The 26,666-nt window shown below is 34.3% G+C and overlaps 1 protein-coding gene across 1 annotated transcript; it reads right to left on the reverse strand.

Moving 5' to 3' along the window:
• Window positions 1-1,504: 1,504 nt before the first annotated feature.
• LOC131072269 (pentatricopeptide repeat-containing protein At1g25360) lies at window positions 1,505-5,564 on the reverse strand. Its single transcript, XM_058008404.2, has one exon. It carries the CDS (start codon window positions 5,065-5,067, stop codon window positions 2,494-2,496), a length of 2,574 nt encoding a protein of 857 aa, XP_057864387.2. The 5' UTR covers window positions 5,068-5,564; the 3' UTR covers window positions 1,505-2,493.
• Window positions 5,565-26,666: the final 21,102 nt, after the last annotated feature.

Genomic DNA, 26,666 nt, shown 5'->3' on the forward strand with positions numbered 1-26,666 from the left:
TGGATTAAATTGTGTTGGAGTTTTTTTCATAAAAGTTTTGGATCACACTCCTGAATTATTTTATTCTCCTTGAGATCTCTATTATCATCCTGATGATAGATCACGAAGTGTGATTTGAAATGTTAATGAAAAAACTCCAACACAATCTGATCCAGAAACAATTGAAATTTCTCGTCTTTTATTAAAATGTCCATCTCTTAGCATATAAATAACTTAGGTATGAAAAAGGGAATGAGAAAAAAAGGAAGATGGCAAGCCAAGATATAAAGAGTGATCTATGTAAATCATGAGGAAGGAAGAAAACTGCACTAAGTTAGCTGAAGGCAACAATCAAATGTTTTGAAGAAGTGAGCAATACATAACATAGTTTGAAAACATGGAAAACGACGGGTACTGATAAGAAAATCTCAAACAGGAGAGTAAACACTGACGATCAGAGTTGACAACTGCAGTCCACACCTACCTTCATGGAGATTAAAGCATTATGTCTTCTCTAATCATAACACAACTAGAATTAACAATAGCCTTTAAAGAGTCAGAAGCTACTACAGATGTCACTATTTCGAGCACAATAGAATTGTTTTTTATCAAAGAAGGAATTCTTATTCAAAAAACAATAGCTGACTGCATATACTTGTACTTGATTCCCGAGTTAATACAATGTTTTCAGAAGGTAATGTGGATAGTTTTGAATTTTCCTCCACTAGTCAGTAGGAGTAAATTCTTTTGTGCTATTTATGTTCAGATATCTTTTGGCAAGAGAATAATTGATGCATAAATTTAAAAAAAGAAACATAGTTTTGGTTTTACCTTTTTTTTGGCAGAGTGTACCTTTGTTTGCTACTTTTGTTGAAATATTCAGGAAAATTTTATAGTCATGTCACTCTGTGTATTTCTGTGAATGAGAAGCATGAAGTAATGCAAGTCTTGGTATTAGCAATGGATTGCTGTCAGTTAAGGCCAGATGCTAGGCCTTCAATGAGACAAGTTGTTGATCGAGTGGTCAAGATGAAGCCAAAAGGAAAAAAACAGGCAGAAGAGAAGCAGAAAACAAAAGGAAGTGATTTGAATTATGAGTTGCTCATTCACAATGGTTTTCCATACATTTCTTCATGAATGGCGAAACCAAATTAGCAAATTTTGTCCTTCCCTCTTTCCAACATAGATTAAGAGGTTTTTTCAATGCACAAGTTATAAATGTAAAATTATATTTTGTTTTTGCCTACTAGATTAGGCATATGTTCAACATGAGTTGCTTAGGTGGCTAATCCTTATTACTTTATGAATAAGCCTCGCAGCAGCTGCAGAAAATTAATTTATAATAAATTTATTGTTAAAAAATTGACATCTATAGTTTAATTAAGACAAAAAAAATTGAAATAAGAAAATATTTAACTTCAGTTTTAGCAGCCTAGCCAGAGATTAATCATCACTTAGAATTTTTAAGTATTCAATCTTAGTTTTGCATTCATTGTTATGCTTTTGCAACTACATGACTTCTGAGTGGATAAAGTTCTTTCCTGTTCCATCATTAATCCAACCTCACAATGATCTTCATGCTTTACACTCCCAGTTCACAAAAGGAAATAAGTGAAGAGTGCCTGCAACTCTCTCATCATGAACTATAGACTTGTGCAATACATCATGGATACAAATAACAAGCTTGGGAGAGCTGGTTCTCATTTTATTTCACCTCAGATTAATACCTCTGATATCACAACCTCTCATATCAGAAAATTTCAGCAATCTGCATAGATCATAGCGTATAGATCTCTTGCTACATTTTTCCAAAGTAAGTGACAATGCAATACCCCTCAAGCATCAACTCTGGGTTAGGCAGAGCAAATACTGCATAGAATCCTAAGTATAGCCAATATAAATAAAGGGTAAAGCATGAATTATGATAATCCGAGTGGGGTTTTGGGCCACCCTATTCAGAACTTTCTTAGAAAAGACGGACATCGCAACTGCACAAGTTTCCAGTTGTATCTACACTTTAGGAGTACTTAGCACACTCTTCTGAATGATCTTTGAAAGGAACTCTTGAACGCCATTCGATCACCTTAAAAAGAATACAATGTCTAGAAACCCAATAAAGTTTGACAGAGGGATGTGATACAATCTTGAGAACCAATTATAAAAGCATGTTCACATTTTCCAGAGTTGATGCTCACATGTGGCACATCAAAATCCAGTTAAACCATTCAATGACAAAAAATAGAACATACTGCATATGTCATCTTAGAGAACAAAAGCAGCAGCATCCTATTACGCCACCCTCTTGACTTGAGCATGTTCTCCGAATAATTCCTTCTAAATGCTCTGTATAGATGCCTTGTGATGGTAGCAAGATCTATATGTCTGCCTAAATTCATTGAAGAATACACCAAATTAAGCACATGATAACTATGCTTATTATTCTTCAGAGAACTGATTACATAAACCAGATATCATACAGTGCCCTTCTTTGAAGAGGAGACTGAAAAATTGGCATCACCAATAATCCCCACAAGAACACAATCCATCCTTGAAATGATGGAAACGATTGGCATCTCTCACAACAATCTCACGTTCAACAATCTTGGAGATAAATTTAATGGCTGTGTGACAGTCACCACACACTCGGAGATTTTTTATTATTCGGATTGTTGTGCCACTAGGAGTACTCATGAGACCAAATGCAATGGCCAACTTTTCACTATGGTTAGATAGAGAATGCTCCTTCTGTTCGTCTTCCACATCATGCAGGACAAAATTTGTGTTAGGCACATAACCTGCCTGCCTCATCTGTACTACTAGTCTATCCAATGTAGCATATATTTCCAGTGCTTGTGGATGTGATACATCATCTGCCAAGAATGCATGTACTCTGCTCTTCACCTCAATCCAGCTGCATCCTGGCTCCTTTTTCACTCCCTTGTCTTTCATAGCTTTTCTCACCTTAGCTGCTTCTTCCCACCTTCCAGCGGCAGCAAACATATTGGCCAGAAGTACATATGTTGCTGTATTTCGTGGTTCCATATTAAAAAGGTGTTCTGCTGCACGCATTCCTAGAACCGCATTGCCGTGGGTTCTACAAGCCCCAAGCAAGGCCTCCCAAACACTACTATCAGGTTCCAATGGCATTGTATTGATCAAGTTTTCTGCCTCATCCAAGCACCCAGCACGTCCAAGAAGGTCAATCATGTGTGCATAATGGTCTGTTCCAGGGGGAACACCATATACTTGAGTCATGGAATCAAAGTATTTCCATCCTTCTTCCACTAAGCCTGCATGGCTGCAGGCTGATAGTACACAAAGGAAGGTGATTCGATCAGGCCTTATACCTATTGATAGCATTTGTTCAAAGAGTAGTAATGCCTTATTACCATGGCCGTGTTGGGCATATCCAGCAATCATTGCATTCCATGAGATGGGGTCTAGCTCAGGCATTGCTTCAAATACTCGGTACGCACCTTCTATAAGGCCACATCTAGCATACATGGTAACAAGAGCATTTCCTACAGAGATGGACGGTTCAAAACCAATCTGAACGACTTGGGCATGAACCTGCTTTCCATGTTCCAGAGCAGCTAGACTTGAGCAAGCACTAAGAACACCAGCAAAGGTGAAATGATTGGGCTTCACTTCTCCATGTCTCATTTGACAAAACAATTTTGAAGACAGCTCGCCATGACCATATTGTGCATATCCCGCTATCATTAAAGTCCAAGACAAAGCACTGCGCTCTGGCATTTTATCAAACATTTTTTGTGCATCCTCTAGCATACCCTGATTGACATACCCTGTTATCATTACATTCCAAGAAACTACATCTGGCTCGGAGATTTTGTCAAATATGTAGCGTGCATTGCTTATGTTGCTACATTTGGCATAAAAGGAACAAAGACCATTTTCAATAGATACACGGCGGTCTAATTCAGTTTTGACAACGTAGGCATGGATCTGCTTGCCACATTCCACAGCTGAAAGGTTTGCACATGCACTTATCACACTTGTGTATGTGAAATAATCCAGCTTTAGGCCTGCCAGATACATCTCCCTAAAAAGTTTCAATGCATCCCCATTGTTGCCCTGTTGACAATAACCTGCTATCATTGTATTCCATGCAACCTCATACTGCTCTGGTGTATTGTCAAACACCAAGCGAGCATTTTCTATATCGCCGCATTTGACATAGCCAGCAATCATGGTAGCCCATGAGACTACGTCTCGGTCTGGCATTTTGTCAAAAACTTGGCGCGCCTCTACGGTACAGAAACATTTACCGTACATATCAACAAGGGCATTGGCTATTGAAGTGCAGGAGTCTACTCCTAATCTAATAATTTTAGCATGGACCTGACTGCCCAGCAACTCATTTGCCAAACTAGCGCATACTGCAATGACTCCAGTGAAGGTATAGCGATCTGGCTTGAAACCCATCCGTTGCATTTGGCAAAACAGTTGTATGGCCACATCCCCATGGCCATGATGTGAATACCCTGAAATCAGTGCATTCCAAGTAACCACGTCTCGTTCGGGCATATCTTCAAACATTTGGCGTGCTTGGTCTATCTCCCCGCATCTGACATATCCTGCAACCATGCTAGTCCAGGCAACTACGTCTCTAACAAACATTCTGTCAAATACTTGGCGTGCATCCACCATGCTTCCACATTTACAATACATATCAATCAAACGGTTTCCGACAAAACTGCGAGGCTTGTATCCGGTTTTAATCATGCGAGCATGTACTGTTCTCCCCTCTGCCAAAGAATTCGTTTTAATGCAGTCCTGTAGCAAAGAAGAATACATGTGGGGATCTCCACTAATGATTGTGTTTGGGTTGCCTAAAAGTCCTAAAACCTCTGAAATAACATCCAATTGCTTTTGCTTGTGCACATCTAATGTATTTGTATTTCCATTCCCTTCGTTGGTATAAACATGTTCAATTTCGTTCGGATTTACTTCAAGAGCAAAAGAGCTAAAATTTAACAGAGTGAAGCACGGTATAAGAGTACCTCTACTGTAATCATAGCACTTCCAAGTTCCCAAAGGCCTTCGAAAATGATTGAAAAGCTTCATGACAGCTGAGAATCCTGACCGCCTGTCATATCAATAAATTTTTTCTTTTTTCCTTTCCATTCTGCATTTCTAAACCAATATCCATACCATGCTATAAACAACAACTGGCCACTCTACATGCATTTTCAGCTATCTGTTGCTCCCTTGTGCCCATATAATTCAAAAACTTCAAAGTATTTGATTTCAGCTTTCCATTGTAATGAAGGCTTTTCCTGTACCCCATTTAATACCTATCTCATAAGATTGGCTACTACCTTCCTCAACTGGTTAAATGTTTCCTGTTTGAATACCCAGGCTGCAATTTTTCGTCTGCAATTTTTTGCAGTTTTGGAAATTGCAGCTAAAATCTCAAATGGGCTTTAAGCTGCTAGCTGGACAACAAAGAATGTATCGTAATGGTGAAATTTCATAAACCCATGCAAATTCCCATTTAGTTTTTGGGTTATCTATTATATAAACTTAAATGCAACTCCATAGCAAAAGTGTATTCTTGATCAAGTTTGGTTCCTTCTCCAATTTTTTGTTCAGTTTCATTTTCATTTTCATTTATATATTAAATTAGTTCTTTCTCTTTCTTCTCTCTTTTAATCTCTCTAGGTGATGGATTCGACCTAAACATATGATAATTTTATCTCATGTTTAATTATACATATTCTTATATTTTCATCTATATTCGTATTTTTATTTTTTATCTTGAATCTTCGTATTGTGCTCTTGAATAAATCTTAGAATGTATAGGTTCAATCTTGAATTACATGAGATTGGACCCCAAAATTTTAAAACTTAAAATTTAAAATTATGTTGGCTCCTAATCTTTTCACTAGTTGTTGGAGGAGGACTTGGTATATCATTTACATGATTTATTGTTATATCCTACTATTTAAAAAATATTTATTTGTGCAATTAATTCATATGGAATAATCATCCTAGATCGTCAGCACTATAAAGAGCATTCATAGAAACACTTCAATCTAGCACACTAAAATGAACCTATCTATATTTATATCCACATCTAGGACACTTGCATGTTTGAGAGTGTTGCCTTTCATATTCACCTAAGACTATAAAACTAATATCTCTAGGGGTTGAGTAATGAGAACCTGTCCCTTAGAATTCGATAGCTTTTCAAATATTTTTTAATATTTTTAGTCCTTCACATCTTTAAACAATATGATCACTTGGTGAAAAAGGTTGTAAGAGTGTATAATCAACTAGACTAATTTCATGGGTTATATAACTAATTATATGTATTTGGTCATCTCTAAGCAACCAAAGGTTGACCTTGTGAGATATGAATTCCACTCAAAATAGATTATGAGTCTATTACAATTTCAAGACAATGAGTAGATTAGGAGCACTAAATTATGGACCTTAACAAATTGATTCAATAGTACATCAACATACCTCCACATCATTGTTTCAAGAGATAAGTATCGTAATCCTTTTGCATTTGATTTTGGTAAAATAATATTTCAATTATTACTTCCCAACCAATTAATTAAATCAAGTTTAATTATGTGATTATTGTTTACAATTTATTTAATTAGCCTATAATTTTTTTGTAAAAGGAAATTTATTTCCTTACATCTTTGGTGAGCACACCTACTCTTACACCCCCTAAACTTTGTCCTTAAAGTTATCCCTTTAGTTCTCTTGGGGTTTCAAAATTGATATAGTTATAATTGCATCATCTATTCTTGGGATTTAGATTTTTATTTATTTACATATGTTTATCATATTTATATTCAGATTTGGCTATACATAAAATGATATGTCTTTAATCGTACCCATCCCAACCTTGGATGTTCCATCATTATGGTTCTTTCTAGGTCACTTTCTTTGGTTGATATACATGCATATATGTTTTTATTTTGATATATTAATATTTTTGCAATACATCATCCTATCATCCTTGATACTCTCATGAAATACTATATCATGGATGAGGATGTGTTCTCGATAAAGTAATTAGTTTACCAAGTCTTCATTTTCCCCTCCTTTATTGAGTTGGTTATTGCTCTTTTTTTATTTAGACACACTTCAGTTGTCCATAAGTCTAATATTGATCACACTCACCCAAGGTTTGTGATATTAAATAGCATATACCTAGCAAGGATTTATCATGTGTTACTAATACACTTGGCATGATTGTTATTGATGATGTTATAAGTTCTACATATAGGCACAACATTATTATATTTTTTGATGTACTTCTCGTACATGTCATGTTAACCCTATGTCCATAGACTTAATGCTTTTGATGAATCCCCTTCTCTCATATACAACGATGCACATTTTATGATGATGATATTTCTTCATCCCATATTAGCCTTGCTAATATTCACAATGCTATAGACCTTCATGTTAGTTCATTTTTATCTCACATTGCTCATATTGATACTATATGGCCTTTTCATGTACATTATATGATGACATTTGGTTCTTTATGAAGATTTATTACATGATAATTATGATGGCACTTTTGATACTTCTTTACATGTTAAAGCATTCTTGCTTGTTGATTATGAGTGTGTAGATGGTGATATTTTATTGATTAGTAAGTGCATTAGATTACATTTGATTAGAAAAAAACATGCATTCATAGGATTCATTGTTTTCTTTATGTGTACATGCATGGAGATAAAGACCAAAAGGTTAACAAAATCAACATTAAAATGTCAAATTTTTACATGATAGTCATTATACATTTTATCATAAGATTATGTGGAAACACCCCTACAACATCAAGCTAGTTATTATATTTTCAAATTTTTTTATATAATGTAAATAAATTAAAATTTTAATCCTTATTTAATTTAATAGTGTTTAAAATATAAATTTAACATACTCTCAAAAACATAAATCAAACAAAAAAGAGGGGATTGAATGCTTGACACTATGTCATACTTTAGTGATAAATTATGACAAAATCTATGTGTGTTACAATGTATGACCCTCTTAATCTTCAACTTTTTTTAAAACCTAGTAGTTCAAAAATTAGATTCCAAAAGCTACAACTTTTTTCCTTGTCACATCTTTAAATTTTTAGCATTGACATCTCAAATTACTTGTTGAAGACTATTTCATTGATTTATAGAAATAAGTGGCCACTTAAGACCCCCTTTCAGCCCTCCATTTCTCTATACTTACCCTTACGCTTATTTTATAAACCTAACACATTCTCTCATTACTATGTTTTCTAAACCTAGTGACCATGCAGATAGTATGGGCATGGTGATATCTTCTAATGAATTTTTATCATATTATCCATATGGATTATGTGTATACAAAATCTACCTTTAATGTTATTCAAACCTATCATATAAATTACCTAGATTTCAAGATGTTGACCATCCAAAGAAAAGTAGGTGTGTTAAGAGATTAGTCTTGTTCACTACGCACAACCTTTATTAAGGTAACACATGATATAAGTGGAAACCACCTAATACATCACATTAATTAGTCCACTATGATCCATTTTATGATTAGCTCCTAAGCTATGATGCTTACTTCCATTTTCTCCTAGGACCATTACCTAAAAGTATACATCTACTTAAGAGTATCCCTTTGCATATCCATCCCCTAATCCCCATGCAATAACTATCCTCCCACATATCCCTCAAATTCCAAAAATCATAACTGATCAAACATTAAATAATTCATAGAAATCCATAACCAATGTACCCACACTTGCTACATTACCTTTTGTTTCATTTCATGAAGTGAGTATACAACAAAGATGGAATCAAGCAAAGTAGGTGTGCAAAATTTAGATATTACTTCAAATTCCATTAATCCATTTACTTGATCCTAAATGCACTAGAGAGATTTCATCATTCTTACATATTTATTCTCCTTGGTCTCTCTAAACATTGTCACCTTTGATATTATGTTTTGATTAATTAGAAAATTGGGTTTTAAGGACCCGAAACCTTTTACATAAAGATCAAAAGAAAGATCATCAAAGATCAACTAGACCAGCATAAAGACAACAAACAAAAGACTGGTAAGAAAGCCAACAACCTGAAGGGACAACAAAAAACTAGGAACAACAAAGCAAAAAAATTTGGAAAGAAAGACCTAGAGAGCTAGCAACACCTATAGAGACTTAAGAAGTTTAGCAACCTTGATGACCAACAGGTCATAATTCGCCGAAGCAACTTTGAGCTCTTCGATTTCCTTGTTTGGCTTTTTCTCCCTCTTCTTGCCTTTGGTCCTCGTGCGTGGTCCTTGCACACCTTCCACACCCTCCATGTTAGGTTCCTGCTCCAGGGATCCCTTCTCATTCTCCAGCTTTTTGATTAGGATTTTGATGTTGTCAGTCGAGGCCTTCAGAATGTTATAACTGTGTTCAACAATGCTTCTGAGACAGGTATTGATTTTGTTGAGTCTGTTTTCAGCTTCCACCATTCTCTGGTCCCTAACAGTGTCATTGTTTTTTATTTCCTCCAGTGTCAATGTCAATGTTTCTATGTACTTCACTCTTAGATATTTTCTTGCTTATTTGTATGTATAAATGCATGGACTATTACTAGGAGAATGATGACACACTTATTCATTATAACATACTACTTTTAGGATTAACTTCAATAATTTATAAATGTGGTTACATTCATGTTTTCAATTGTTTGATGTTTGAATTCCCTACTTGTGTTTCATTTGGTACTTTTTTATGTCTATACTTTTATGTATTTTTATGTTTTCTTTTGTGATCATGTCATGATATCCCATAGTATATATCGTGGGTTCTCTCATATCTATCTTTTTCCTTCATGCACTTTGGTGTTGGCTCAATTTATGTTCCTCGTCTCATATCAATGTTACTTACATCGGATTTCAATTTATCAACCATCCTTAGAGAGAATAATATTAGTGTTCCATTTTCTCTGACTTTGGTGATTTATCCTTTAATATATCATGGTGATATATCACTTTAATCACCCTCAAGGGATGAAATTTGTGTTCCCTTTTTAGTACCATCATCACATTATATTTTGATCTCATATGATGCAGGGACTTCTGGAGGTCATAAATTTTGACTCGATTGTTTGTTTAGGCTGAAATTTTATGTGGAGAATCATCTCAAAGAGTTATAAAATAATCCAATTAAATATATTCAATTGGACCAAATATTGACACATTTCTAGGGCTGAATTCCTTCATATGAGGTCTCAAATTGGGCTTTTTTTCATTTGATTTAAATCTTGTTCAATTTTTCCTTCTACTTGTCATTGATGCCTAACTACCTCCTTAAATACACATTTGGGTTGTGTCAAGAACAAAAATTAAGATTACATGAATATCAATTCGATGGGATTCAAGTTGTGGGGATACAATCTTTGATGTTTACCCTTCAATAAAATAGGGCAAGAGAAGAAATAAATACTCATGGATTGGTGATAGGGTTTCCAAAATGAGGGAAGGGCTAACCTTAATCACTAACAATCATAAAAAGGCCAAAGAGGCATTGGGGTTTGGGGGTAAGGATTTCAAGACACCTAAAATCTTAACCCCAAACTTTGACAAATGTAATGGAACAAAGGGAACAGACAAGAAAAAACAAGGGAAACAAAAGGATGCAAGAGCCAAAGAAAAGGAAAAAAGGTGGGGCCTACTTTTTCAAGTGACAAAATATAGTGTGGGTGTAAGGCACAACACATACCTACTAACTTTGGTATTTAAAAGGTTTTCTCTTAGATACAGAGTCTTCCACTAAGAAGTTGGGGTTACCAACTCTTGAAACCCTTTCACAAATATGACCTTTGTATGGAAAACATGTAAGTCATATTTAATAGCTAGGTCCTTATTTATTAACCTAATTTTATTCTAAGAACATCTTCTATGTCTCTCTTTCCATCACTTTTGCAATATCCCTTAGTCATGGTTATAAATTATTTATATTCTTTATGCTTTGTATTCTCTAAATAGACATCATCTTTGTTAAATTTCTCCATGCAATTCTTAATAGGATTATTTGCCACTCTAGTTCATCCATTTTTTTATTATATTGGTAACACATGTTCTAAACGGAACCTAGAACCCTTTACAACAAATGTCAGCCAACACAAAATCAAACAATTGCATGGCTATAGCAAAGCTTCCCCAGAACAATAGTAGCTCCATAAAAATAGTCAAACCACAAGTGTCCAATGGTAGCACACACCTAAAATGTGTGTATTAGAAAAAGAATCTTTTTAGGAAAACATATTTTCCTTCTTTAGATAATTGTCTAAGGCACAACTTTTCAGATCCTTCAACTGAAGGGAAAGGAGAGGAGATTATCATTGTCTTAACGTGTTCCACCATTTGCAACAAAGAAGAGTGTTTAACCAAAGAAGACACAAACTACACAAAATTGAAAGGCATTGAAGGAACAATAGTAACACACTTCCTAAAATAATTAGGTTTAGTAGGAGTGATTGAAATGTGACCAACAAATGACCTTCCATCAAGAGAAGAAGGCATCGACACAACACCAACTAAACAAGGAACCACCCCCATAACAAGTCCATCACGATCAAAACGGGCCTCAAGTGTCCCACAATCCTCAAAGCTATAAAGAAAACCATCAACTATTAAGTGTTCAAGATGAGCATTCCACCACCAAGTAGCTAAACCCATCAACGTATGACAAGAGTAGAAGTAATTAGAAGCAAGGTGTCTAGTAGAAAAGAATCTTGTACAATAGAAGAGAATATATCATAACTAAGCATTTGAGTCCAAGATCTATCTTCTACCACAAGCACAATTTCTCTAAGAAGAGCCTTAGAAATGTCAATATAGACCAAAATATGAGCATAGGTGGTCTAGCCAAAATTTGAAGAAGTTGCATCTACCTTGAGAAAATGAAGTATGAACTATGTGCATACTTCTTTTTGTTTGATGTTTTCAATTAATCATAGTGATTCATCATCAAAAACATGAAAGAATGAAAATAGGAATGCGTTTAGGGTGAAAGGATAAAAGAATTAAAAAAAAAAAGTAAAAGTAAAAGTAAAGTAAGTAAATTCAAAACGAAAGTGTACGTTAAATAAAAGAATATTAGGAGTAAAAAACTAAAATTGGTTAAGAAAAAGGAGGCAAAAAGAGAAAGATGGAAAATAAAGAATATGTAAAAGAACAAGAAAAAGAGAGAAATAGAAATGAATTAACAACAAAAAGAAATAAGTAAAAAGATTATGAACCACTATACACTAGCATGCCTATCTTTAGAGGACTATAGGTAAAATACATCAAAGATATCATATTCGTTCATTATTCTACTGAAAAATATTATTATATTATTATATTTCTATTAAAGTATTGACCAAACTAAAATATATAATAATGCACAAGAAATGCCTTTTTGGAAAGAATTTTAGAGATCTTATAAGAGAGACCATCCATATAGGAGGTGTGGCAACCTATGAGGTGTAACGTAAATTGGATTTTGGTATAGGATGCATACAATTTCTAGCACATTTGAAGGTTGTATGAGTTTGCTTGTTATGATAACCATTGAATTTGAAAACCTAAAAGAGGTAGGATAGCTCAAGATTAATAAGGTCTTTATCACATATGGGATAAGCACGAGTTGCAAGAGTACTAATGAAAACCCATTTTTTTGGGTCGGATGATGGTGGGAAGAGGCATGAAGGTATAGGTCAATGTGCATGGATTTTCTTAAAACACGACATGCTAAAGTACCATCCTCTTTCATAATGATGGGGAAATCCTTAAAAGGAAGTTGGTTATTGGATACAAGTTCCTTGGTAAATTGTATGCAATTTACTAGGTTACTAAAGTGGGATTGGAAAATTTCCAATTGATCACGACCATAAGGCTAGGGAACATTGGTGTCATCTACATAGTTTTTCCACCAATGAAGTTTGAAGGGGAAGGAGTTAAGAGCCAACTCTTCAAAATATCTCATATAGAGATTAGCAATGACCGGGTATAGAGGGGACCCCATGGCTACTCCATATATTTGTTCATAAATCACATTTTGAAATGTGAAGAATGTAGAGAAAACTTGCATAATTCAATAAGAGAAGAAATATTATCATTGGTCTTGCATTAAACTAGATCCAAAGCATCAACTACAGGTAATATAGTAAATAAGGAGACAATGCCAAAACTTACCAAGATCTCATTGGCTTCAACTTTTTTATCTTGAATAAAAACAATGAAATGGTTGGAGTCCTTAATGAACAGCTCTGATTTGCCAATGAGACCTAAGAGGTCAATTTGGCAAGGAAGGTAGCCAATTTGTAGGTAGAATAGTTGGAGGTGTTGACAATAATTCTTAGAGGAATGTCAGGTTTATGAATTTTTGGGGGCACCGTAAATGCAAGGAGTGATATCTTTATGTGGAAGGAGAGGAATTTTTGTGGAGTCATCAAAAGGAAAATGAGAAAATGATCAATCGCATTACCAATATTTTCAAGGCAATAAATGCAAAGGCACCCACCATCCCTTCAAATGCCATAATATCTAGTTGTGCCCCACCCTTACGTCTAAGTCAAGGTGTAAAGGTGTCAATTCCCCACAAGCCAACTGCTCCTTTCTCATAGAGCTCCACGAACAACACAGAGACAAGAAACCTATAATGGATATATGTATCTTTAACCAACCATGAAGATCAACCTGGCCAACAAAACCAAAAATACAATAAGGTTATATGTAACGTCAACACCCAATGAAACTCAACATTGCTAAAACAGAGCCAAAAACACCATAACGGACGTTTATCTTCAACAAACAGTCAGCCACCACCTTTTGTCTTAACAACAGTTGTACTCTCATACAAACGTATCATACAATAGGTACTCTCATACAAACGTATCATACAATAGGAAAGAAAGATTAGGATATACCAGTACAACTGTTGTATGAGAGTACAATTTTTGTTAAGAAAAGTTAAGTCAAGTTGAAGCTATTCTGGTTCCAAAACAGATCTTTCGTACAGCGTGATAGCGACATGTTAGTCAATCTCAGCCGTTTATTGCAAAATCGACGGTGTAAAACATGCGACTAACATGCGTGTTATTCAATCCGTACTGCCATTTTGGAGCCAAAATAGACACTTCCGTTAAGTCACAATTGACAAGAAATGTCAGTTTCGTAATGTAAAAATCTATCAATCATGCACAATCATTGTACTGTTGAATACAAAAAATCATAATCACAATGACTAAGCAATTAATGGGGTCAAGGGTTGTAATAAAATCATAATCTTTACATAACCAAGCAATTAATGGGGTCAAAGGTTGTGATAAAATGTGAACATTTTAACTAAAGTTATAAGTGTTTTCCAAATAGTTTTATAAAAATTTCAAACCCTTTTTTGATGACATGGATCTTAGTCAAAAAGTTTGCTATTTTGTGCAAATTTCGTATCTAATGTCTTTTGTATCTAATGTCTTTTGTATCTTCTCTTTTTCTCTTCTAATTTATTTATTCTCTTTCATATTTATATTTTGTTCTCCTTTCTTCAATTTTTTCCTTCTAATAAGTGTCAACTTCTCATTTTCTTCATAATCTATTTCAATTTGAACAATAATATTTCTCTTGTTATCTGCCTTTACCATGATAATTTAATCTTATATATCCTTAGTCCTCTTTTTATCCATCCCCAAAACCTATACCTTATTTGACTTATCAACAACATCTCTTCAAGATCTCCCTCCATTCCATAGTCACTCACTACGTACCTAAATAACTGATTCACACGCCATAATATGAGAGATAACCATGTATCTTCTAGTCATATAAAACTTATTTATATTTATATATTATTTTCACACATTCAATATCTCCCTCCATCCCATAGTCACTCACTACGTAACTAAATAACTCATGCATTCACGCTCCATAATATGAGAGATAACCATAATTTATCTTCTATTCATGTAAAACTTCTTTGTATTTATATATTATATTATACAACAAATATAGATATACTCGTCATATATACTTCTATATTCATGTCCTTTTTTCTATTATATATTTTGTTCTATTTTGTTTTATTATTCTACACTCTTTATAACTCTCTATATTGCATCATATCTATTTGTAATCCGTTACATTAGCTAATATAGCATCATGTGACATAAGGAGATGTTCTTGGACTCTTTTTTGTATAGATACAACATTTTGATGGTGATGTAATGTTTGAGATTATACCTCACTACTATTCCTAGTACTCATGGAACCTCCTATTACTAGTTCCTATGTAAGTGATATATCTCCTACACTTAGCTTCTAGTGTCCTTGTAAGTTTTCACCATCAACCTCTATTAGGCCATTTTTTAGGTTATCAACATAATACGAATGAGATTAGGCCACTCTTACAATTTTCCAACCTAATTCATAGATTCCTTAGATGTGGCTATGTGTGTGCCAACACTAATAATAAATATGATTATTAGGTCTCAAGTGGTATGGTTAAAACCCCTCAAAGGTTTCACTAAATTCAATATTAATGGAGCTTGTAGGGAGAACCCAAGTTTGACTAGTGCTAGCTTTCCCTTGAAGAAGGTAATTTTTTGTATGGAGGTGCTCTATTTTTATGTTGAAAAAATAATATTTAATCCATGTTAGAGGCTCTCTCCTTGCATATATGAGATTGGATGTTAATATTGGCCCAAGTAATCTTGTTATGCAAGGGACTCTCAAATCATTATTTTGAGAATGTCTAAGGGATCAACCCTAGTTACAACTCAAATAATAGAATCTCAAAATCTCCCTCTCTTAATAGGTGATTTGAAATGATTTCCTTTGTTCACTATTTCAAGGAAGTTAAAACATGTGCAAACTACCTACCAAATGTTGGGATTGATCTTCTTCTATGTTTATCCTTGTTCAAAAATAGAGAAAATTGTTCTAAAAGGTTGAACCCGTATTCTTCCTTAGGCCTTTGTAACTTCTCATCTTATGAATTAAGTTTGGGGATTCTTTTATGATTCCTATACCTCTCTATGAATTTATCTTTAGCGCTAAATCTATCATCAAGAACTAACATTTGTAAGACATTAAAGCATATTTGAGCACCACATTCAATTTAAAAGAAATGGAAGAATGCTAGCAAGTTTCAAAAATTTAGAGAAAATTGGAGTATTAAACATTTGCATCTATGTGCAAGTTTAGGAGTAAACCTAAGATAGTGATCATTGTAGCCAAGTGTTTAAAAATCAAAATGATAACACATATTCTAGCTTCCATCTTATTAAAAAAATTAGGGACTCATATATAATAAAAAAATGTAGACTTAAATAAAAATTAAGTGCAAATAAAAGAAACAATGAACAGTTAAAGAATTTAATGAATGACCCAATTTATAATCTCAAGGGGATGCACATATTTAATAGATGAGATATGTTATATGGTTTCCTCTCAATCAAAGTTAAGAGTATATACTACTGCTAAGTGTACTTGTTACTTTCTTTAAATCTTTGATTATAGTGACACATGGATGGCATGTAGACCTATTTTAATGTGATTGTACTTAATTAAAATATTCAATTAGATTCAATTTTGATAATTTGGAATTGGTTTATAGTTCATTTCATCTAGGTCGTTTGTACTAATTTACCTTGAAAATAACTAAAACTTGTTTATTCGTTTTTTAGTTGGTTCTATCTGTAGCTTAGAAATTTAACTGCAATTGTTCTTCCAAGGCAACCACTAAACCTTCGAATCAAAGCTAAATTTAGTCTATCCTATGGAGAATATGTGAATAGGAGCAAACAAATAGAAGCGTCTCAAAGCAATAAGCATAATATCATCAAAGCACTAAGTATCATAACATCAAGATCATGAGCATGGTGAACAAGAGAAAATGAGCATAACAACAACAAAGCCATAAGCATGATAACATCTAATCATAAAAATGAAATAATAACTCCCCTATAAATCTCCATAGTCATCAATTTTTCTTTGAAAGTTGGTATAGTTGCCCTCATAAATCTACAAGTACAAAAGTTAGACAAAAGAAGAGCTCGAGTGATAGTGGTTAAAGGAAAAATGGAGGTAAAGATTCAAATTTATAGATTTGGAGGGAGATTGATCAACAACTATGTTTAAATTTTTACCAGAATAGATGGATGATCGGGATTCCATAGGAAGAAAATTACCAAAGATAGGAGAGGAGTGGGAATCTATAGAAAAGAATCATTTGACAGGTGGTGGTAGTTGTAAGAGAGTGGGGATGTGAGTGGGAAAATAGGAAAGTTAAATAATAAAATTATTTAATTTCATGAGCAAGGGGGTAAAGGTAAATAACTATTTCATCTATTTACCTGGTTGAAGGAAAAAGGTTAACAGAGGAACAAATTAAATTTATTTGACTATAGAGGAAATGTTAAATAATTAAATAATTAAAATTATTTAATTATAAAGGATAGAGGAATATGAAAGAGAATGATTAATTAATTAATTAAAAATTAATTGATAACAGGAAAATGAAATATCAATTAAATAAAAAAAATTCTTAATTAACATTAAAAAATAGGGAAAATTAGTCAGATGATGAAGGGAAATGATTAAAAATGATGAATAGAGGAAATATGAATTTTTGGTGTCATATTTTGTGCCTCTTTGAGACGATCTGATTTTGAGCATTATCTTAAAGAGGAAGGAAGGATTCGGAGGACTATGCCTCGGTATGCCCTAGAGGACCAAGATAAGGATGCCCCGTCAAGATATTATTTGTGATTTAAAGGGATGAATGATCTCCCAAAAGAAGAAGAATGTTATATGAAAAATAGAAGAACATTTGGCTAGCTTGATGACATGCATGGGTTTGATTGGATAGAAGAGATGGTTGGAGTGATTTCCATATTGATTGATTGAATTCATTGGTAAATATCAAGTCTCATTTCAGGAAGGATACATCATGTATAGGACAAAAGATAGATGATTGTCTGGTTTCAAGAAAGACACAACTTGTATAAGATAAATGATAGATGAAAACATCTGGTTTCAGGTTAGACGCGTCTTGTATAAGAAAAATGATAGATGAAAATATTTGGTTTTAGGAAGGACACATCCCACATAAGGCAAATGATAGATGAAAATGTTTGGTTTTAAGGACACATCCTATATAAGACAAATGATATATGATCAAATGGAAATGGTTGATAGGAAATATGAGCGAGTAGGAGAAGAGTTAGTACTTGAATAGAAGAAATTCAGGTTGGTTTGGGAAAATGGATAGATCAAGGAATATGAAGAATGGATTAGAAGGAGGAGAGAGAATGGATAGATAGATAGGAAATATAGGGCTAGATATGGAAGATGAGGATTTGAGCTTGCTTTATAAAAGTGATTATTTTCATCATTGGGTGTTTTGGACTTTTTTAAATAGATAGATATACACCAAGGTGTGAAAAGAATGAGGTGAAGACAATATCACTATGAATAGACAAAAACATTATAGGAAAAGAATGATTTCATCTATCTTGAGACATGAATATTTATGGTCGAGGTATGTGTGACAGTCACAAAATAATGATGATCCATATGCAAAAAAATCGTTAGATGACCTTTGATTTACATAGGATATACAAGAATGTTAATCGAATGTGCTAACATAGACACCACAAAGACTTTCCCCAGAACTTCATGAAATTATCCCACAAACAAAGCATATGAAAACCATGTCAAGTTTCATCCTTGCTCCTCTAATCATAGGGTCATCCTCGAGTAGCATAGGAACATGACATGAAAAAGATCAAACAAAGAAAGACTTATTGACCAAACAATTCAATAGCCATTTAGATCATTTTGCCAAAGATATGTGCTTCAGATATGATAAGGCTGGAGATGTTGATGTTTGGGATAGGATGTTCCTTTTTTGATTGATAGGATGATGACTAATGTGAATCTTGTTCTAGGATTGATATGCCTATAAAGGCTAACAGAGTGTGACCAAGATTTGGGATAAAGTCAATTAGGTAATTGATTGGTTTAGCCTACAAGAAAATTTGGCAATTTGCCTATTATAAAGATTTTGCATTGTTGTGCTTGTTTTAGCCTAAAATGTCACTATCTTAGCAAAGGGACAATTTACTATAGACTGTGATAGTGGTGATGGGGATGGTGCAAGTGTAGATTTATTAGGTAGGTAGATGGATTGGAAGTATTTGGATACTTGATTTTTTTTGGATTTTTAGGATATATATTTGAATTTACTCTCAACAAGATTTATTTGTTTGTCCCTAGTGTCTAGAAGGTAGGAATAATTAAGAATGGATGAATGAATTGGTGTGATGGAAAGTGAAGGACGGAGATATATTATTATGGAATTGGAGTTGATGTGTTTTTTCGGGACTAACTAGCAATGACATAACACATTTTGAAAGTATATGCCCCTGTGTTTTGATCAAGATCAAAAGAAGGATTTGGATAGATGAAGAAAGGATACGAGTGTTGTTATATGGATCCTAATCAGACTCGGAGGTTAAATTTTCCCTACTTCTATCGATGCGGTTTTCCCCATATTTTTCAATGGGGGTTTGGGGGAAGCACCCCCAAGGTGGGGTCAAGGGGACAAGGCGGGGTCAAGGGCAGCACCTCGCGAGGCCAAAAAGACTTTTATTATTTTATAAAAGTGTCGGGTATTATTTTTCTATTGGTTGACATGTTATAACCCTAATTTTGTAACCAACATAAGTCTTGATAAAAAGGCTAAGGATTAGGGGTTTTCTATAGAGAATTTTATAGCATTTTGCGGTGGTATTGATTTGCAAGGGATTGTTGGTTGTAATCAATTTTGATTTGCTGAATAATAATATTGGACTCCTTGTTTGGTGGATGTAGCTCGATATTGGGTGAACCATGTTAAATATTGTCTCTTTGATGTTATTATTTCTGTGTTTTTCATTCTTGTGTTAATATTTATCTACATATAATTGATATTTTTTGCATGCAATTCCTAACAACGAGTAGGATAAGCAAGATCAAGGTGGTAATGGATGATGGAAGGAATAAATGAACATGATAAGATATATGGACTAAAGGATGTGGATAAGGTGAAGTAGATAGGATACATGATGCTTTTGGATACATTAGCCTTGTTAAGGTCAAAGGTAGAAAATAGAAGATGGATGTAGGTAGGGTGACAGATAGAGAATGAGGGATAATGGAGGATGCAGTAGGTATGATGATGGAGAGGGGATAAGAGATAATGGAGAAGGTGGTAGGTAAAATAGAATCAATGAAAGTTTCCCCCAAGTATATAACACAAGAGGATGATGAGTTACATGTGATACTTGTTTGTTAGGTTTTCATCATGGTACTTGTCCAAGGTATCACAAGAATTGGTTTTCACCAGAGGACAAATTATTTCTCTTCTCTTTTTTTTTGTGTTTTTTTGAGAATAGTTTGGATAGAGAGGGATGGGGATATGGATGTGGAAATGTGGATTTGGAAGATAGTGGATGCATAATAGGATATGGAGGAAGGACTCAAACATCAATTTCTTTGAATAGCATGCTTGGAATATTTGTGAAAATGTACCATGGATATTGAAGTTATGCTCAAAGACGTTGGTAGAATAATGGTAAACAAAGATGAGATGGATGGGGAGATGCAAAGGGTGATGAATTTATGCAAAGGATTGGATGAGAGGGATGGAAGGTTGAAAAATAGGTGTTGGGTAATGGATGGGTTATTGGAATAATTTTCTATAAGTGGATGGAAATGTCGACAAAATTAAAATTGGCACACACCTTAATGGGTGTGGAGTGATAGGGGAAAATTGGATTTTGGATTTTGAGATTTTGATGGAGAAGTGGATGTGGATTTTGGAACATAAAGACTCAAAATGGATGTAGAAGGAGATGGAGGATCTAAGATAGTGGAATTATGAATGAAAGAAGCTTTTGGAATAACATTTTTGGATGAGAACTTTGATTTTTCTTTGGGATGCAATGTTTCTATGGGCAATTTGGGAATCCACATGGTTTTTAATTTTTCTTTTTGTTTGATGGGCTTTTGTAGCCTTTTGGAACTTCCTTTTTATTAATGGGCCTTTGTGGCCTTTTGGATTTTTTTTTTTTTATTTTTATATTGGGTTACATTTTGCTTTAATTTTGTATGTCTTTTAGATGGGACATGTTGATCCTTGAATGTATGTGGATTTTTTAGATTTATGGATTTTATGCCTTGGCAATGATTTCAAGAGGAATGGGTTTCATGGATGGATAAGAGTGATGTGAGGGTCTTTTGGATGGGTTGATGGGGGTATATGGTTGGAAGGTTCTCAAAGATGTATGCCTTTGTTGATCTTGATTTATGATAGGGTAAGTGGGTTGTGAGCTAGGGGTGATATAGATAGTGGATAGAGGGATATAGGGGCCTAATATGGATGAACCATATGAAGGATTTGGTTTGGAGAATGGTAAATGTATGTGTTTGGATTTAGATAGAGGGATGTGGGATTTAGTATAGATACCAACACCTTGAGAGTGAGCTATGTAGATGAGGTCGTGATAATTGGGATTTGCTTTCATATGAAAGGGTTCTAATATACCTTGTTCATGGATGCCTAATTGTTTTACTTGATAATGGATGGTCTTACAAATATTTTTACCCATGGAATATTGATCACTTTGTAAATAAGATGCAAGTCCATTTTGAGGGGAATGGTATAAAAGGAATGACGAGCTCATGGAGGAAACTAGATTGGATGAAAATGGCGGAACCCATTTGATAAATAAGGTGTTCATGGACAACTTGGATAGAGGTGATGGGATCTTGATGAAGATTATAATCATGAGGGGGATTAAGAGGGACAATGGGCTCTTGAGGAGGATTAGGATCATGAGGTGGATATGATGGGTTTTTACATGAAGAAGAAGATATACTTTGATCTTGACATGAATGAGGATCATTTGATGGAAAGGAAAGGTAGCTTTCCTCTTGATTTTGAATTAGATCATTGGATGAGATGGAAGATATACCATGATCTTTCTTAGGAAGTGGATTATGAATAGGATTTTGAGGAAGACTTTTCTCTTGAAATGGAAGGGTTTCATCTCAAATGGAATGAAAAGATATAGTAAGATTATCATGAGGTTTTGGGAAGTTGGGATCTTGGTTAACGATTGGATGGAATGGGAAAGCTTTGGGATCTTGATCTTGATTTATTTCAAGACTTTTTTCTTTAGGACATAGATCTTATTCCAATAATGGGGTATGAGTGTGGACCTGTATGGGGGATTCTTGAATGGAGTCGGCCTTTTAGCATGATGAGAGTGGATTTTGAATAAGACTTTCTAGAGTTGGTTTGATTGGAGTGTATGATGGTATTCGATCTAGGATTTCTAAATAACAAATGGGATTTGTATGAATAAAGGTAATTTGGAATGTGATAGACTCATAAAGCACTGAAAGGGGGGGGGGTGTGAATCAGTGATAGCAAAAATAATAACTCTTTAAACCCAAACCGGTGAAAACATTTAACCAGTTTAATTAAGACCTTTCATGCAATCCAAAATGATATAAAAGCATCCACAACAAGCAAACCATTCACCATAAAACAAGTGTTTATACGTGGAAAACCCAACTGGGAAAAACCATGGTGAGATGGGACTCACAAGTTAACTATCTACAGAAATAGGTAACTGACCGGTTAAGGTCTACAAAGTGCTCTGCTAGGAGCAAATCCTGTTAAAGATCCCAATGCCCTATTAGGAGCTATACCCGGTTAAATGTAATACCCTATTAGGAGTAATCTCAATGGAGGATTTCAAATCCAAGCTAATGGATCACCTGGTTAGAGGATTTGTACAATGAAGCTTGTTAGAGCTTACCCGGTTAGGGGATTTGACTGTTGTAGTAATTAGAAAACAATAGGTGGTTGATCTAGAAATAGTACATCTTGCTTCTATAGATCCTTTTCTGCTCACTCAATAGTGCATCACCGACATACTCTACAACTCCTTCAATAAATCACATCAACTCTAATTCATGATATCACTTGTATCTTGCATATAAAAATAACTCATCACAATGTCTTGTTATAGACAATATATTTCATGTCGGCTCAAGAACCTCAACACAATTTCCTAGGTTCAGTGAATCTAGACAATCCTTCCATAACACATCACAGATCATCACCAAAAATGTCGATTAGTGATAACTCATCGCAACCAGTGATAACTCTTCACACAATCAATGAAACCAGTTGGAACATCAAATATTGGTTGAGTGTTAACCGCTTCCAACTCATATACCGATTGTCTCCATGTTCCCCTTATCGCTCTCCATTGTATCTTGAAGCTGGTGTCAGTGGAATAGATCAAAATTAATTGTCTTTACTGCATATACCGGTTGTCAACATCTACCGGTTTAGACACCTTCATACGGTTAGACTCATTATACATATGATACCGGTTTGACTTAACTAAGACAATCAAAATATATGTGTGCCATCAATGACAACACATAAAGTCATCCAATACAAAAATCATCATCATGCCAATAATTTCCCCCTTTGACATTGATGGCAACACTTAGGAAAAAAATTGTCTTTTGTCAACTAAGTGTGCTTACAAAAATAAATATACATTGTACAAACTCCCCCTTAACAGTGCATACAAAATTTGACCTCTTAAACTAATTCTACTCCCCCTTTGACAACAATGCCAAATTGAAAAGTAAAATACATACATATTACATCAAAATTTGCATCAAAAATTGCATATATATATATAAGTGTTTAAGGTGTGTATAATGCAATTCTTAAGAAAATGTCACTAAAATGAATCTTCATCTATTTAAGATCATTATCCCATGTTTCCAATAATATTTTAGTGATCTCAAACAATTTCATAAGTTATGCAGCAAATTCTTCTATTGGATCCATTGTGCACATCTCAGAGGTAGCCAAAACCGCTTCTAAATCCTTGTATGCCTTCTGTAGAATTTCAATCTTTGAGATCAACTGGTTCTTCAATTCTTTCAAGGATCTAATTCGCTTAACCTATTAAAAATCATAAACTTCCAAAAGATGTTGCAAAGCATCAACTGATTTTCCAAAATTTAAAGTTGAATCTTGTATTGGAACATAAGCATCACTTATTCTCTCGAGTTCCTTTTCTGTATCTTCTCACCTCTTCTTCAAATCGGAATAGAAAAATGAAACGTTAGATATATTGGCCAAAAGTTTACCTCAGTTTCAATACCTTTACCCAAAGATCTTTATTTACAGATAAATAAATCTTCCCTTTATCAATGTCTAACATTAATTGCTCTCCCCTATTCTTCCTGTAACCTTTTTTCAACTAAGGCATGTGCTACCTCTTCAAGTGATTTCAGTTGATTAGAAGCATCAACAACCAACTATCCAAGTTTGGCTATAGGGGTGGACAGATTACCAGTATCAATCTTCGGTAGGAGACTTGTCAAAATGTCAACAATAGTTTGGATAGTTTTTGCTTCTTTTCTCTGCTCTTTTAACCTTTTCTTCTGAGCCCTAGATTACATCACAATAGCGATCTCCATTAGTTCAGACACACTCAAGTTGTCCATTTCAATAGGACCTTTTATGCTGATAGTGTCATCATCATGAACAACAATTGATTTTTACTTTTTCTTTGCTTTCTCCTCTTCCTTTTTCTCTTTAGACTTCTTACATTCATCCTTTTTCTCAGGTTTCTCTTTCTTTGTTTGTTCCTCCTGAGTAATTGTACTAACCGGTGGCAGTTGACTATCAAAAATATGATCCTTTAACTATGGTGGTTGAATATCCACACTTGTTTTAGTAACCGTTACTTCCTCTTCTACTTGTTTACCGACAGTATCTAGTTGTTGTTCAGGTTCCTTAACTAGTTCAATGACACTACCAGTTGTGTCAATAGTATCCTGAATATCTACTATATCATCCACAAAGAATATAATAGGTTGAGATCTTGTGTCAACCTTATCCTTGACAGGATAGACTACATCCGGTTGAATAAACTCTTCAGCATCTAGCTTCAGTGGAGCTCCAGTCTCAGTCTAATTAGGCTTATCTTCGTAGCCTTCCAATAGTGCATTCATCCTTTGAATATCTTGAGCTATATGATGAGTATCATCTTCAATGAGTTGAGTCTTTCCATCCAATAATCTCAGTCTCCTTGTCTTAGAATGAAACTTCTGTTTGAACTTAGCAAGCAATGCTAATAATTCATCTCCAGACAACTCAGGAAAATATTAAATAAAAACTCTATCAATAATTTATTGATCTTGATCTACAACCATTTTCCATTTATTTTCAAGAATAGAATATAAAGAATCATAAATGTCCTTTTTAATATCTTGTGGCAACCAACTGTATTGACACAGGTGTTTGATTGCCTCTTGAATAATTTCTTGTTTTTGACCTTCATCAAATGAATCAAAATATTCTTTTATATTATCAAACCATTTCCTCCCTAATGTTTTTAATGTCCTCTCAAAATCAGTCATTGGTTTGAATGATGTAACATCAATAGGAGTACTTTGCTTGAAAATTTCACCTTTTGGTTTGGATTTCTTACCAATCAATTTCATCTTCTTTGGTTCTTCTTCAGTATCAGTTTCCTCATATTCTAATTGAAGAATGAGATATCTGCCTCTCTTCTTTGTTGAAGTTTGCTTCTTTGCATATACCTTGGGGACCGGTTCCTTCTTGATTTGAACACTGCTAGTAACTCTTGTACCGGTAGATGAAGAAGCTCCTTGATCTTCTTTCTTCTTTTTCTCCTTGGCACTACTGGGTTGAGTAGGTGCAATTCTTTCCTGATAAGTTCCCAATCTTTTTTTCTTTGGGTCCTTAGGAGATGCCAAGAGGTTGCTGGCATAACCAATTAGTAAGTCATAATTGACTTCATAGTTCATTTCCTCCATTTCTTCTTCTCTTGGTTCAATGGCCTCCATAAGGCAAAAGTCAGTGGTTACAGTGAAACAGATATCTTTTTCAAAGTGTTTCACCACTTCATCAGACAACCTTAATCTCATGCTCATTTTCTTTTGAAATTCATTAAAGTACATGTTCATTGTAACTGTAGATGTGTTATTCACAGCCTTAATGTTGTTCTTAATTTGTGTTGTGACGTGTGTGTCCTTAGACCATTGAATGTCACCAATTCCTGGAATGAAATTCTGAAAGTAGAAAAATAAACCAATCAACAGTTGACCATATTTAAACTTTTGAGTGTTGTCCTTCTTAATTGATTTTAAATTCAGCGTCAATTGACATATCATTGCTTCATACAAATCATAATTTTCATTCTCTATTATCATCATGTAAGCAACATGCACAACAGTAGATGGTACACTGTTCATCCTACTAGAATGGAATATCCGGTAGCCAATAACCATTGTTGCAAACCTAACTCCTGAATCTGCAATGTTATTGACCGATATAGCATGACCGTCAGCAGTAGTCTTTGTTAATGCAATCACAGTCTCTTTTGAGATTGTCCTCAATTTTGGCACTTCACCGATTTGGCAGAAATCGGTTACTGCATGAATAGCCTCCTTTATGATAGTATAAGATCTATCTAGATACATATTTCCTCCATGAACATGACTAAGAATAATCCTAACATGTTCTTCCTCAAAATCTTCATGAAAATATGTTGCACTATGAA

This window comes from Cryptomeria japonica, chromosome 10, assembly GCF_030272615.1.
Source record: "Cryptomeria japonica chromosome 10, Sugi_1.0, whole genome shotgun sequence".
NCBI lineage: Eukaryota > Viridiplantae > Streptophyta > Pinopsida > Cupressales > Cupressaceae > Cryptomeria > Cryptomeria japonica.

Excerpts from the sequence above, each read along its gene's own strand:
- LOC131072269 (XM_058008404.2), bottom strand. The coding sequence starts at position 5,067 with ATGAAGCTTTTCAATCATTTTCGAAGGCCTTTGGGAACTTGGAAGTGC.